The following is a 14,860-nucleotide window of genomic DNA, read 5'->3' on the forward strand; positions in this document are numbered from 1 at the left end:
TGTGTGCGTGTGCATGCGTGTGATCACTTGTGCTTGAGTGTGTAGGATATGTATCCACCCTGAAAGAAGAGACTGGCAGTTAGTGATAAGTGTTGGCCATGTATGGCTGTCCATTGAGCGTTGTTAAAAGTACTGTAGATTGGAGGTGTGAGTGATCCACTTGACCGCTGAGTCTCTCCACTCACACAGCCAGGAGACTGAAGGAGCCTGATTTCACTGTGCCTCTCCAGCGGAGCCGAGGGCCCTACACACACACACACGAGGGCCCAGGAGAGAGATGTCAGAGCTACAGTTCACATGGAACTGTTGACCCTGACAGCTGTGGCAGTCCTCATAACAAACTTGTAGTCAGGGTTTATGGTAAGAGGCCTGACCCCTGTTTGCCTGGGAGAGCTGGTGGGAATGTATAGCAGGGTACCCAATTGTATTTTTATTTTTTATTGTTGGACATAAAAGACTGTAAAAACACCAGCAGATCAGCTCCAAGTGATTTTACTTTTTTAGAAATCTGTTCCAAAGTATTCCCACACATAAGAGACATGTGATCCTATACAAATGTAAGGGAGGTTTGAAATTATTACGTTTTAGTCAAATATTATATCTGTTTGGGCTTCTTGCGGTCATTTTGCAGTCTACAAATTATTTGTAATTAAGTTCCGGCCCCCTGACCATCAGCTCAAGAAAAAAATCGTCCCGCGGCTGAATCTAGTTGAAGCACAGTTCCTGCTCAGCCCAGTCAAAGCTATTCGCTGCTCTGGCACCCCAATGGTGGAACAAGCTCCCCCACGACCCCAGGACAGCGGAGTCACTGACCACCTTCCGGAGACACTTGAAACCCTACCTCTTTAAGGAATACCTGGAATAGTATAAGAGTAATCCTTCTACACCCCCCCCATAAAAAAATGTGGTTGTCCCACTGGCTATCATAAGTTGAATGCACCAATTTGTAAGTCGCTCTGGATAAGAGCGTCTGCTAAATGACTTAAATGTAAATTATCCCTGATGTAGAGGAATAATAAACATCTATACTAGGTCGCTGTACTGTTCCTACCTGGGAAACAACATGGATGAATCCTACAGTACTGTAGCAACATGCGTTAGACTCTAGAGAGATTAAAGGACCTGGTCTGCGTCCCAAATGGCACCATACTCCCTTTATAGTGCACTACTTTTGACCAGGACCCATAGGGCACTGTGTAGAGAATAGGGTGCCCATTTGGGATGAATCCCTGGTTTCACTAGCCATGACATATTTACTAAGCTTACCTTTACTTTGAATTAGTCACGTGTGTGCATGGTTTTGCTAAACTGAGAACTTCATTTTCTCTTAGAATAGAAAATTCTGAACAAATGCTATAATGAGACATTACCATCAAAGAGCAGTCAACCCATCTGTCTTTATAAATCATGTACTGTACCTCACCAGTATTTGGCAACACCAACTGTATAATTCTGCTTCAAACACAGCTTCAAGTGTAATTCAGTGTCTTTAAACACATGTAGCTCACCAGTATTTGGCACCACCAACCGGCCGCCCAGATGCCCAAACACGCCCGTGATTCTCAGCTGATCTTTGGTGGGGTTGAGGGGGGGGCCGTTGGGGGTGAGCGGGCCCTTCTTGGTGCTCCGTCTCTCCACAGTGCTGTTGCTGTAGTCTCGGTTCAGCCCTCTGGGGAAGGTCTCGGGCTGATGGCCTTTGGCAGCGTGGTACTCAGCGCGGTCGTCCACACCTAGTGAAACCATAAAGGAGCTCTGAACTTTGACCTTGATGTCTGGCAGGGGGTCAAAGAGCTCTTTGTTGTCTATGGAGTCCTGGAAGCAGATGGGGCTGGTATAGGTCCCGCCCACTGTCCGGTCTGGCTGCAGAGAGGAGTTGAGAAGCAGTGGGTTCCCTAGAGAGATGACAGATGCACACAGCCACATAGTCATTCAGTCATCTAAAACACCAAGCTCTCTCTGCAGGAGCCATAGGTTGAAGTCAAGTGCACTGAGCAATCTCTGTGAACTGATGGAAAACAGGCTTTTAGTGTGAATAAGATGCCAAGATAGTTGACCAACACAGAGTTACAGTACAGGTAAATAACCTGGACGTGAGATACTGTAGCTATCCAGGCCAGGCTGAGCCATAGTCACTGGTCAGAGGTAAATGTAATTACCAAGCATACACAGCTTGATCTCCATGATCCATCTGTTGGAGTTGGAGTCAGTTCCTCTCTGTACACAGACTCACCCTCCTGGAGGACACAGTCATTCTCTGTCTGTGGGCACAGCACACGGCTGGGGCTGTGTGTGTGTGTGTGCGCGTAAGTGTGTGTGTGTGGCTGGGAAGGGGCTGAGGGGTCTGTGATGGTGACCGTCCTGTAAATGAGGGGAGTCCTTCAGCTCACAGCATGGACTCAACAGGCCAAGGATGGGCGTCTTCAGCCGCAGCCATTAGACGCCTAGCCACACTACCAAACACAGGACTCCCTGTGCCAAGATAACAGCGGAGTGAGAAAGTCATTGCTGCCCAGCTGCTGCCTGGTGAGGGGTGGAAGGCAGGAGGCTAATGTTGTTTTATTTTTAGGGAAATCGTTAATTACTGGAGGGCTTGATTCATGCTGTGCTTCAGGGTGTGTTTGTTTCCACTGTTAGACTAACTAGAGGGTATTCAGGGTGTTTGTATCCACTGCTAGACTAAATAGAGGGTATTCCGGGTTTGTTTCCACTGTTAGACTACCTAGAGGGTATTCAGGGTGTTTGTTTCCACTGTTAGACTACCTAGAGGGTATTCAGGGTGTTTGTTTCCACTGTTAGACTAACTAGAGGGTATTCAGGGTGTTTGTTTCCACTGCTAGACTAACTAGAGGGTATTCAGGGTGTTTGTTTCCACTGCTAGACTAAATAGAGGGTATTCCGGGTTTGTTTCCACTGTTAGACTACCTAGAGGGTATTCAGGGTGTTTGTTTCACTGTTAGACTACCTAGAGGGTATTCAGGGTGTTTGTTTCCACTGTTAGACTAACTAGAGGGTATTCAGGGTGTTTGTTTCCACTGCTAGACTAACTAGAGGGTATTCAGGGTGTTTGTTTCCACTGCTAGACTAAATAGAGGGTATTCCGGGTTTGTTTCCACTGTTAGACTACCTAGAGGGTATTCAGGGTGTTTGTTTCCACTGTTAGACTACCTAGAGGGTATTCAGGGTGTTTGTTTCCACTGTTAGACTAACTAGAGGGTATTCAGGGTGTTTGTTTCCACTGCTAGACTAAATAGAGGGTATTCCGGGTTTGTTTCCACTGTTAGACTACCTAGAGGGTATTCAGGGTGTTTGTTTCCACTGTTAGACTACCTAGAGGGTATTCAGGGTGTTTGTTTCCACTGTTAGACTACCTAGAGGGTATTCAGGGTGTTTGTTTCCACTCTTAGACTACCTAGAGGGTATTCAGGGTTTGTTTCCACTGCTAGACTAACTAGAGGGTATTCAGGGTTTGTTTCCACTGCTAGACTAACTAGAGGGTATTCTGAAGCGGAGTGATGCTCCTCGTAACTTCATCGTCTAGTGTAGTGCCTGAAAATGATGAAAGTGCAAAATGTAACTATGTTAAAAGCTTTTGCTCTGCAATCAAAAACAGAGGATATAATGGGAAATGTTAGATTTAAGGGAACTGATCTGAAGAAATGGAGCAGTGTGAAATAAGAGCATTCAGAAGTAATTTTTTGTTACTGATTGGTAGTGATTTGTTACTGATTGGTAGTGATTTGTACTGATTGGTAGTGATTTATTACGGATTGCAGTAGACAGAATAGGACTCAAGAAAATTCAGATGCACATGCCATGGACAGATAGATAATGCATTTCAGTGGAAATTGCTTAAGATTTCAACCTGACATGTGAACAGCCATGTACATTTTCTTCTTCTCAGTGCAGTGGAGAAAAATCGGATTATCGCTTGAGTGTGGATCTTTAAAATGGTGGAGCAAAATGGAATTGCGGAGGAGGTTGGATGAGAGAAGTTAATGAAATGGACCTCACGTTGAATACCTTGAGGGATAGGTTTGGAATTGGACCTCTGATTAAAAATCCTTCACAGCCAGCTATAATGCAGGGAGACAGGTTCAGACCTAAAGACTCTCATTCACCACTCCGACTTACACCTTGTCATGGTAGGAGCGATCTGAAGCATTTAAGCGCTTTTTTAAAGCAATCACAAGGCACGAAAAGCTACTGATTTCCTATAAAGAACGCACTTGAGTAAAGCTATGTTTTTCTCTCAATGCGTATTACCGGACGTTATTGTGATTGTGGAAAATCAACCTGAATAAGGTAGACTGGAAAAATAACAGATCAGGCATAATAAAATACATGCTATTCATTTTTTTTTCTCTATAAAAGAAGAATCCATAGCTGAAATGAGAAAGCAGAGAATATGAGCTATATTTCAGAGGCTCATTTAGCAGGCTGACGGAGAGGGGAATAGAAGAATGGAGTGATGGTGGCCGGTGGAGGGCACAGCAGGCGGCTCCTGAAAACCTGGCCTATTTAAATACGATTGATGGCCTGCTGGATGTAGCCCGGCACAGTCCCCCAGCTATCCCCTCCCTGGCGCGTGGTGAGGGGCACGCGTGACTTCCCAGGCCTTGGGATCATTGGATGTGCATGGCTCCGGCAGGGCTTTTCACAGTACTGTCACAACTAGACAGAATTTATCACCCGCCGCTGTGATGGCTATCACTTGTGCTAACCCAGAAGTGTCACTGACAGTAATATGAATGCCTGTAGCAAGGCTGCCTGGGACAAGCCACAGCCCCAGACACTGTTATGAACAGAAATAATTGCTGTGCACAACAAAAATTGAATTGATGTTCACTATTCCATGCTTTTCACATTTATCCATCAGTGGATTTGGCTGGGGCTATCTGACGGCAGGGAAGGGCGTTTGGTTGCTTGACAGTCAAGTGTGTGTGGTCTGCAGCCAGGGGGACACAGGAAGTGTCGATTGATAACCTATGTCCGCAATAACAGAGGAGCTGGTCAGTCAAAATAGAAGGACAGATCCTTTCAGCGATTACGATAATATAAATCCTAGGCAGATGTGCAGGGTAATGCACCGTGCCGCCACCGTGCCGCCTCAATGCAAACACATGCAATCTATCACCAGCAGCGGCAGCATGCCTAAAGGGACCTTGACAAACTCCTGCCTACTGTTTGGCATTGTGTGCGACAGGGCATGTCTCCATAAAGTGAAAGGCAGTGCTAGCTCACCTTGTCTGGTGGTCTTGAAGTTGAAAGACTGGAAGCCCCCGGTGAGCGCGGACGAGTCGATGACGTCAACGCCGTAGTCGCTCTGGTTCTTCCGGTACAGCATGACGGCCACCACAAGGACAGTCACAGCTATGATCCCCGCCCCCAGCCCAGAGTAAAGAGCCACGTCGTTGGAGCCGTCCATACCTGGTACACCCACAGACAGATGCACAGAAACAACAGTCTCACTGGATGTATGCTTAGCGTAAACAGTAATGTGTAAGAAGCTTAACTAAGTCAGCGTAAAGAGACATTGAAAAGGGACATGAAAGAAGGGTTATGGTGGTGATTCTAATGTGGTGAAATTCTTGGGCATCTCAAATATTAGATGACATGTTCTACAGTATCCTGTATCTACAGTACTGGTTTTTGCATTGTTTTAAGGAGCTTTTGGAGAGTGAATTCCTTTTAAAGCACTGTGTAGAGCAGTGTGCTGGCTGTCCATCTCAACATACCCTACACTGCTGTTACACAAGACATTCATAAAGCTGTTAACAGTGAGACTGAGGGGGGTATAACTGCTATCAGACACACTAGTCTATATCCAATAAGTCTAATGGTACATAGTATGACCCAATGGTCACCGTCTGACAGTGACAGGAAATGATCCGAGGCAAATTAATTTATAGGAGCTCCGCTAGTATGATCACTCACCAAATGTCTGTCTCCCCCATCTAGAATTCTCAACTCAATGGTTTGACCCAGAATGTGTTGCAAACCCAGGCAACAACCACCCAAGCACACATTATGTGATTGAGCCTGTGTCAGCCTAATGAAGGCTCATTACAGACACTGTTGCAGCTCCAGTCAAGGTAGCGCCTGACAATCATTTCAATAGGTGTCAGGCGGTATATGCAAGGGGGAGAGAGCATCTGAGCTGAAACCCACCAGGGAATACAAGTGAGGAATCACTGCAAATTGGTCAAATTAGCTTGTTTGCAATAATTACACTCCATTAATCATCTACAACATAGCACATGTTCAGTTGTCACAAGAGATCAATCCAAGAAGGAAAGCCTGTTGTGATGTCACACTCGTGAAGAGTGGACAGTTGAGTGATAGAATGGTAGAACCTGGTTCCAATTCTGTTCAGAACCTGAGTTTTTGTGATGGGTGTGATGGCTGTGTAAAATGCAGGTAAATTAAAGTTAACCAAATAGGTAGGTGTCGAAAATAGGTGCTCATAACAAAAAAATGCTAATACTCTGATTCTGGACCCTGAACTTTCATCTAGTGACAATTTGGTCATTTTTATGGCTCACAAATTAGGTCAAGAGTTGGGGGTTGAAGATAAAAGAAATGCAGAAAGGAAGGACTCACTTTGAGGTTTAACATCATGCAGCAGCTTTCCATCTGCAAAGACAGAGAGAATGAGAAAAAGAGAGAGAGAGAGAGCGCGAGACACACACAAGGTGATTAAACACCAGCCCTGGTTGTGTCCCAAATGGCGCCCTATTCCCTTTATAGTGCACTACTTCATTACAAAAGTAGTGCTCTATAAAGGGAATATGTTGCCATTTGGGACGCATACAGAACGAGGTGATTAAACGCCAGCCCTGTGTGAGTGAGGTATCCTACTAGTGCACTTCTTTCAATCATGTGGAGATGCCCTACCACTGAGATCTACAGATACAGACTGCCCAGGTAATGATGATCATTACCAGACTTCTATCTACTGGCCATGGGAGAGATTGGCAAATAGGTCTGAAAAATACTTTGATTATGACCATCTCTCTCCTTCACAAGGAGGAAAATAAAAGCTTCAAATCTTTTTTGAAAATGTATGATGACCAATGGAAGATTGGAGCGTACCAATGCTTATTTTGTACCGAACTAGCCCAAAATAACAATCCTACTTTGCAAAACATACTGGTGGCTCTTTCATTCATCAGATAGATAGGATACACACTGTATATACAGCATATATACACAGTGCATTCGGAAAGTATTCAGACCCCTTGACTTTCTCCACATTTTGTTACGTTACAGCCTTATTCTAAAATGGATAAAATTATTCCCCCCCCCCCCCCTCATCAATCTACACACACTACCCCATAATGACAAAGCAAAAACAGGTTCAGACATTTTTGCAAATATATAAAATAAAATAAACTGAAATATCACATTTACATAAGTATTCAGACCCTTTACACAGTACTTTGTTGAAGCACCTTTGGCAGCGAGTACAGCCTCAAGTCTTCTTGGGTATGACGCTACAAGCTTGGCACACCTGTATTTGGGAAGTTTCTCACATTCTTATCTGCAGATCCCCTCAAGCTCTGTCAGGTTGGATGGGGAGTGGCGCTGCACAGCTATTTTCAGGTCACTCCAGAGATGTTCGATCGGGTTCAAGTCCGGGCTCTGGCTGGGCCACTCAAGGACATTCAGAGACTTGTCCTGAAGCCACTCCTGCGTTGTCTTGGCTGTGTGCTTAGGGTCATTGTCCTGTTGGAAGGTGAACCTTTGCCCCAGTCGGAGGTCCTAAGCGCTCTGGAGCAGGTTTTCATCAAGGATCTCTCTGTACTTTGCTCCGTTCATCTTTCTCTCAATCTTGACTAGTCTCCCAGTCCCTGCCGCTGAAAAACATCCCCAGAGCATGATGCTGCCGCCGCCATGCTTCATCGTAGGGATGGTGCCAGGTTTCCTCCAGACGTGACGCTTGGCATTCAGGCCAAAGAGTTCAATCTTGGTTTCATCAGACCAGAGAATCTTCTTTCTCATGGTCTGAGAGTCCTTTAGGTGCCTTTTTGGCAAACTCCAAGCGGGCTGTCATGTGCCTTTTACTGAGGAGTGGGTTCCGTCTGGCCACTCTACCACAAAGGCCTGGTTGGTGGAGTGCTGCAGAGATGGTTGTCCTTCTGGAAGGTTCTCCCATCTCCACAGAGGAACTCTGGAGCTCTGTCAGAGTGACCATGGTTCTTGGTCACCTCCCTGACCAAGGCCCTTCTCCCCAGGTTGCTCAGTTTGGTCGGGCGGCCACCTCTTGGAAGAGTCTTGATGGTTCCAAACTTCTTCCATAATAAGAACGATGGAGGCCACTGTGTTCTTGGGGACCTTCAATGCTGCAGAAATTTTTTGGTACCCTTCCCCAGATCTGTGCCTCGACACAATCCTGTCTCGGAGCTCTACGGACAATTCCTTCGACCTCATGACTTGGTTTGTGCTCTGACATGCACTGTCAACTGTGGGACCTTATATAGACAGGTGTGTGCCTTTCCAAATCATGTCCAATTAATTGAATTTACCACAGGTGGACTCCAATGAAGTTGTAGAAACATCAAGGATGAGCAATGGAAACAGGATGCACCTGAGCTCAATTTCGAATCTCATAGAAAAGGGTCTGAACACTTATGTAAATAAGGTATTTCTGTTTTTTAGGGTATTTTGGGTGAATAGATTGATGAAGATTTTAATTTTTTAAAATTCATTTTAGAATAAGGCTGTAGCATAATAAAATGTTGAAGTGAAGGAGTCTGAATACTTTCCGAACGCACTGTGAGATATATATATATATATATATATATATATACATATATATACATACACATACATACATACATACACACATACATACATACATACATACTGTGATGTCACGAGAGGCTACACAGCTTTCAGCGGGATTGCTCAAGTAGTGCAAGGAGACCAGGTTCAACCAAAACAAGGATTTTATTAAAGGTCTTGGGAAACTAACGAAAGTATAACACAACTCTGTTCTCTGGGGCTCTTTAAGGGTTAACAGTTCAGGGATGTCTCTTCCACATCCAAAATCATAACTCTCCCTCGCTCAAATAACTTTTCCCCAGTCTTACTGTATTCCACGTTGCAGCTAGTGGCCAACCCAGCAAAACGTCCTTCCAAATGTCCCACACGTATTTCCACAGGTGCATATATCCAAAGGTGAGTATTTCCCAAAGGTAAGTATCTCCAAATCCTTATATTCCTCATGGAAGTGGACGTGCAGCACTCTTGTCCTCCAGAGAGCCCAGCTTGGAGACTGTGTCTTCCCTTTCCAAACCTTCAGCTCATCAGCTCCTCATTTGTTTCAGCTGCGTGGGAAGATTGGCCATAGAGGGGTGGAGTTCCCGACCATACCAGCAGATGGAGCCATAGCTGTCTGGGTTTGCAGCCACCTCAGGGGGATGTAACGTCCCTCCAGGACACAGCCTCTCGTGACATCACACATCCCCCTCCTCGGGACCGACGTCCTCGTCGGGTAAAGGCAGCGAAGAAGGCATCACGCCGGGAGAGGGCGTCCGCATTGCCGTGGTGCTTGCCAGACTGCTCTCTCTTCAACTCCTCCAACTCTAGGACCAGGGACTCAGCCTCCTGTTGTCTCTCCTTGAGTTTCTTACTGAACGCATCAGCCTTGGTTTTAGCAGAGTTTAGCTTCTGTTGAGCAGCTTTCAGTTCCTTCTCTCTCTCTGCCTCCGCATTCTTCATCTTGTTCTCCAACACCTTGTACTTCTCCTCTGCCTTCTTCTGGACCTCCTTACTACTGCGCAGGGTCTCCTCACACTCCTCGATGGTCCTGCGCAGCCTCTCCAGCTCCCCTGTTGCTTATGGAAGGAGCTCTGTTGGAGTTTAGCCTGGAGGATATCTAACTCTTCTGTCTTCATGTCTAACTGTTGCTTTAACAAACGATACCTCTCAGCGGTCCCCTTCAGACCAGACAGTTCTTTGTCCAGATTCTGTAGCTCCGTCTCTGTGTCGGTCTGGGCACCTGCCATCCCTATCAGAGCCCGGGCGAGTGTGAGTAACTCGGAGGATTGCACCGGAGCCTTCCCAGGATGAGTCTTGCCTCTCCGTTTCCGAGGTACTCGGGTTATCCTCTCCTGAGACTCTCTCCAGAGTGGGTAAAAGGCTGGGCAGTCTCGTCCAATTAGGACAGGGACGGGGAGGGAATCAACCACCCCCGCCGTCGTGTGTATGGTTCCCCGTGTGCTGGTCATTGTAAGTTCAGTAATGGGGTATTCTCTGGTGTCCCCATGGACACAGGAAACTGGGAGGACTTTCCCCGGGGTCAGACACGTTGGGCCCACCAAATCCTTACGCACCAGGGTGGCCCGGCTACCAGAATCCAGTAAGGCCTCCACATCATGGTGATTCACAGTTACCGGGCAGGTGGGGGGGTCGATCTGGGCCGCCATCTACGACTCCCAAGAGCGAGGCAAAACGGTGTGTGGGTGCTGAGCTGGAGGACTCCGCAGTGGGCATAGGTTCATCGGCTGGTTTCCCACACTGCCAGGAGATATGTCCCATCTCCCCACACCGGTAACACTGTCGAGTTTCCCCCCTCCTGGTGTACTCTTCTTGGACCCGCCTGGTTTCTGGCTCCCCCTGGAGCCGGGATAAGTCCTGACGTGGCTGGGTTCGAGACCTTGGGGTCCTTTGGACGGGTTCTTCCCATTTGTGGTGGGGCCACACTCCTGGGGTCTTTTCGGGAAGCATTCAGCATCTCCGCTGTGGCCTGGTACTTTTCCACAGCTTCCACGGTCAGATCAGCCGTGGTCAAGGCCTGTTGACTGATGACCCGTTTTGCCTCATAAGGCAGGGCGCGTAGGTAACGATCCACCACAACGGCCTCCACCACCGCCGCTGCTGTATTCCTCTGCGGATCCAGCCATTTCCTTGCGATTCGGACAAGTTCATGCATCTGCGCCCGAGGAGGTTGGTCTGGTTGGAAGGTCCAGCTGTGAAAGCGCTGGGCCATACCAAACTTTGTGAGTCCATATCTGCTGAGGATCTCAGACTTCAGGGCATCATAGTCAGTAACCTGGTCAGGGCCCAGGTCCCGGACAGCATTCAGCGATTCCCCGGTTAGAAAGGGGGCTAACAGACCAACCCACTGTTGCTTGGGCCAGGCTTCCCTAGTGGCCGTGGCCTCAAATGCATGCAGGTATGCCTCAATGTCATCGGTAGCTCCCATCTTAGATATAAAGTCACTTGCCTTTATTGGGCGGGTATTTTGGACAACCCTCTGTCTCTGCAACTGCAATTCCTCTGCCTTCAGAAGGTTGGCTTTCTTTTGCTCCTCCAAGAGAGCCATGTTTACTTGCATCTGGGCTTGCTGGCCAGCAACAAGGGCTTTCAATATGTCCTCCATTTCAGTCGGGCGGGGAGCCTACGGCCAACTTGGAAAACTGGGTGATCAAACCTTCGGTATCCTCCTCTGACATGCACTATTAACGCTTGAGCGTGCCTGTATTCTCCACCATCTGTGATGTCACGAGAGGCTACACAGCTTTCAGCGGGATTGCTCAAGTAGTGCAAGGAGACCAGGTTCAACCAAAACAAGGATTTTATTAAAGGTCTTGGGAAACTAACGAAAGTATAACACAACTCTGTTCTCTGGGGCTCTTTAAGGGTTAACAGTTCAGGGATGTCTCTTCCACATCCAAAATCATAACTCTCCCTCGCTCAAATAACTTTTCCCCAGTCTTACTGTATTCCACGTTGCAGCTAGTGGCCAACCCAGCAAAACGTCCTTCCCAATGTCCCACACGTATTTCCACAGGTGCATATATCCAAAGGTGAGTATTTCCCAAAGGTAAGTATCTCCAAATCCTTATATTCCTCATGGAAGTGGACGTGCAGCACTCTTGTCCTCCAGAGAGCCCAGCTTGGAGACTGTGTCTTCCCTTTCCAAACCTTCAGCTCATCAGCTCCTCATTTGTTTCAGCTGCGTGGGAAGATTGGCCATAGAGGGGTGGAGTTCCCGACCATACCAGCAGATGGAGCCATAGCTGTCTGGGTTTGCAGCCACCTCAGGGGGATGTAACGTCCCTCCAGGACACAGCCTCTCGTGACATCACAATACATACATACACCCACACTGCCGTTCAAAAGTTTAACTAAAGTTTAACATATTGTTTAACATATTAATTCAATTACCTCGACTAACCGGTGCGCCCGCATATTAACTCTGTGCCGGTACCCCCTGTATATAGCCTCGCTATTGATATTTTACTGCTGCTCTTTTATTATCTGTTACTTTTATTTCTTATTATTTTTAATTTATTTGTGGGGGGTATTTCTTTGGTATTCTTTCTTAAAACTGCATAGTTGGTTAAGGGCTTGTAAGTAAGCATTTCACTGTAAAGTCTACACTTGTTGTATTCGATTAGATGTTCAGGAGTCATATGGCTTGGGGGTAGAAGCTGTTTAGAAGCCTCTTGGACCTAGACTTGGCGCTCCGGTACAATTGAGTAGACAGTGTGTAACTCTCAATATTTAATTCAAAACCTCTCATTGTGCAACATTCATGAGAGTTCATCATATTATGGGTGCGGGTGATGCATTCGATGAAATTGCACGTTACAGAATTGCTTTGACAACTGTGGTCAAAACCTCAAATCTGTGGTCAAAACTGAATGCACCCTCCATGACTTCAGTGATAGCTACGCTCTCGTGACACAGGGGGATGTTTCTTATGAACACCACAGGAGGGTTTACCATAGTGTTATCATGCACTGAGAGCTCCAGCAATGTGGACTTCATTTCAGTGTGTGTATTCGTCCAACAAATACCTCTGTGGCTAGCTGTTCAGACGTGTTAATGACGGGTCCTGTTGTGATCAGTGTAATGGAGATATGGCTTATGGAGATGACCGTGAAGGACCGCAATCTAGAAACAAAAGAGAAAGGAGTAAGGCACTTACTCTGGGTACACATTCCTTCAGTGCAGTTCTCTGTGGCGTCACTGGGCCCATCACACATCTTGCCCTTGTGTCTGGGTGGTGGGTCATTGCACTCCCTCCTACGCTGTCTCTCACACTGCACACTGCACAGCGTCCACTCGCTCCACTCCTCCCAGCCACCGTCAACTGTGGATGAGGAAATGGAACACGAGCACAGAGAGAACAGAAGGTGAGGCGGTGGTCCATCTCACTCCACATTAACCCTCAGATTCTTGTCACATAATGGGATCGCTCTTCTTTCTCTCTGCAAAATGTGAAATTAAACTCCTTGATGTAGCCGTGCATGTTTATACCCGGGTTCCTCTGTTGTCTGCGTCATTTGATCTAGGAGGAACCCATCATGCTCAGATAACTAATATTGGTAGACCATATGGTGCCAAAAGAGATTTCTAGGCAGAGCTTTGCAGAGACCGTAATCCGTCTCTATGCACAATCTCTGGAGAACTAAGCAATTTCTTTTGTAGCCTTCCATGAGTTCCATAAGCACTCTGCACTACATTCTCTCACAGTTTTCTTCCCAGCTAATTTAAATGCAAATGTATGCCTTTATATGGTGCAGAGAATACAAAGTGCGTTTGGGTTGACCATGTTAGTGCATGCATAGTGCTCTCACCAGATAGCTTCTTCCCTTCCCTGAGAACTATTACAAACTATTGTCTGGGACAGGAAGACACAGAAGATATATATAATAACTAATTCAGACCACCATGGCAGGCATGCAGCAGCATACAACATACAGTGAGGTCAGGAATGATTATTATTCCTATTATTGGATCCCTTGGTAAAGATGAGCAAAAAATACTAAAATAAATCATACAAATACTGAGCTATATTGTAAGCTTTTATTTTTTTTAGAATTATATTATTTTATACTAATACTCAAAGTAAAAGATTTTGTTCAACAAGTAATCTAAAAAAAGATAGGCGTCAAAATGATTGGATCCCCTGTTTTCAATACAACAATTCAATACAATTAGGTTGCAGCACCTATCATCGCCAAGCCTATCTCTGACCTTTTTAACCTGTCTCTCGTCTCTGGGTAGGTTCCCATTGATTGGAAGGCAGCCACGGTGTATCCTTTATTTAAAGGGGGAGATCAAGCTGATCCTAAGTGTTATAGGCCAATTTCTATTTTGCCCTGTTTATCAAAAGTGTTGGAAAAACTTGTCAATAATCAACTAACTGTCACGGATTCTGCCGAGGCTGCTCCTCCTCCTTGTTCGGGCAGGCTTCGGCGTTCGTCGTCCCCGGAGTACTAGCTGCCACCGTTGAATGTTTCTATGTTCGATTGCTTTTGTCTGTCTATTGCACCTGTGTCCGTTTGTGTCTGATTATGTGTTCTATAAGTTGCCTGTTTTGTATTGGTTAGGTTGTGTGTTGTTTTTCGCATGTCAGTTTGTGCTGCGTGTTTGCTCTGTTTGTTGTTTTGGTGTTTACGCACAGTTTTGCGTAATCGCTCGCCTCTGTGTGTTTTGAGGCCGTTTATTGTATTTTTTCCTAGTGGTTCACTAGTAAACTTTGTTGGACTAAGCTTCGGTGTCCTGCGCCTGACTTCCACACCACACTTACATCAGCCCTTGACAGAACAACACACCATTATGGAGTCAGCAGGAGCAGCGGCGGCACCCAAGTCGCTGGAGGATTGGATCAGCGACCAAGACACCATGATCTGGCAACTTGGGGCCGCCATGAACGAGGTGTCCAACACTCTACGCCGGTTGGTTACGGGAGAGGTGCCCACGCCTTCGCACACCTTACCATCACCATCGGCCAGTCCTCCTCTCCCAGCACCGGAACCCAGTGGCATTCGGCTCTCGCTCCCGAGGGCATATGATGGTTCTGCAGCCGGGTGTCAGGGGTTCCTCCTGCAGGTGGAACTAT

General features: G+C 46.6%; 1 protein-coding gene across 3 annotated transcripts in view; it reads right to left on the reverse strand.

Annotated features, from left to right (window-relative positions):
• The window catches only part of LOC121530679 (netrin receptor UNC5D-like), a 302,006-nt gene that overhangs the window by 33,426 nt on the left and 253,720 nt on the right, over positions 1-14,860 (reverse strand). Inside the window, exons 7-10 of one of the 3 annotated variants that reach the window (XM_041835832.2) lie at positions 12,941-13,105; positions 6,601-6,633; positions 5,242-5,427; positions 1,509-1,730 (exon numbers count right to left, since the gene is read on the reverse strand). In XM_041835832.2, the coding sequence (XP_041691766.1) occupies positions 1,509-1,730; positions 5,242-5,427; positions 6,601-6,633; positions 12,941-13,105 (606 nt within the window). Of the gene's footprint in view, positions 1-1,508; positions 1,893-5,241; positions 5,428-6,600; positions 6,634-12,940; positions 13,106-14,860 lie in introns of all 3 variants that reach the window. The other 2 variants (XM_041835830.2, XM_041835831.2) reach the window with 2 other exon arrangements.

This window comes from Coregonus clupeaformis, chromosome 18 (genome assembly GCF_020615455.1).
Source record: "Coregonus clupeaformis isolate EN_2021a chromosome 18, ASM2061545v1, whole genome shotgun sequence".
Classification (NCBI taxonomy): domain Eukaryota; kingdom Metazoa; phylum Chordata; class Actinopteri; order Salmoniformes; family Salmonidae; genus Coregonus; species Coregonus clupeaformis.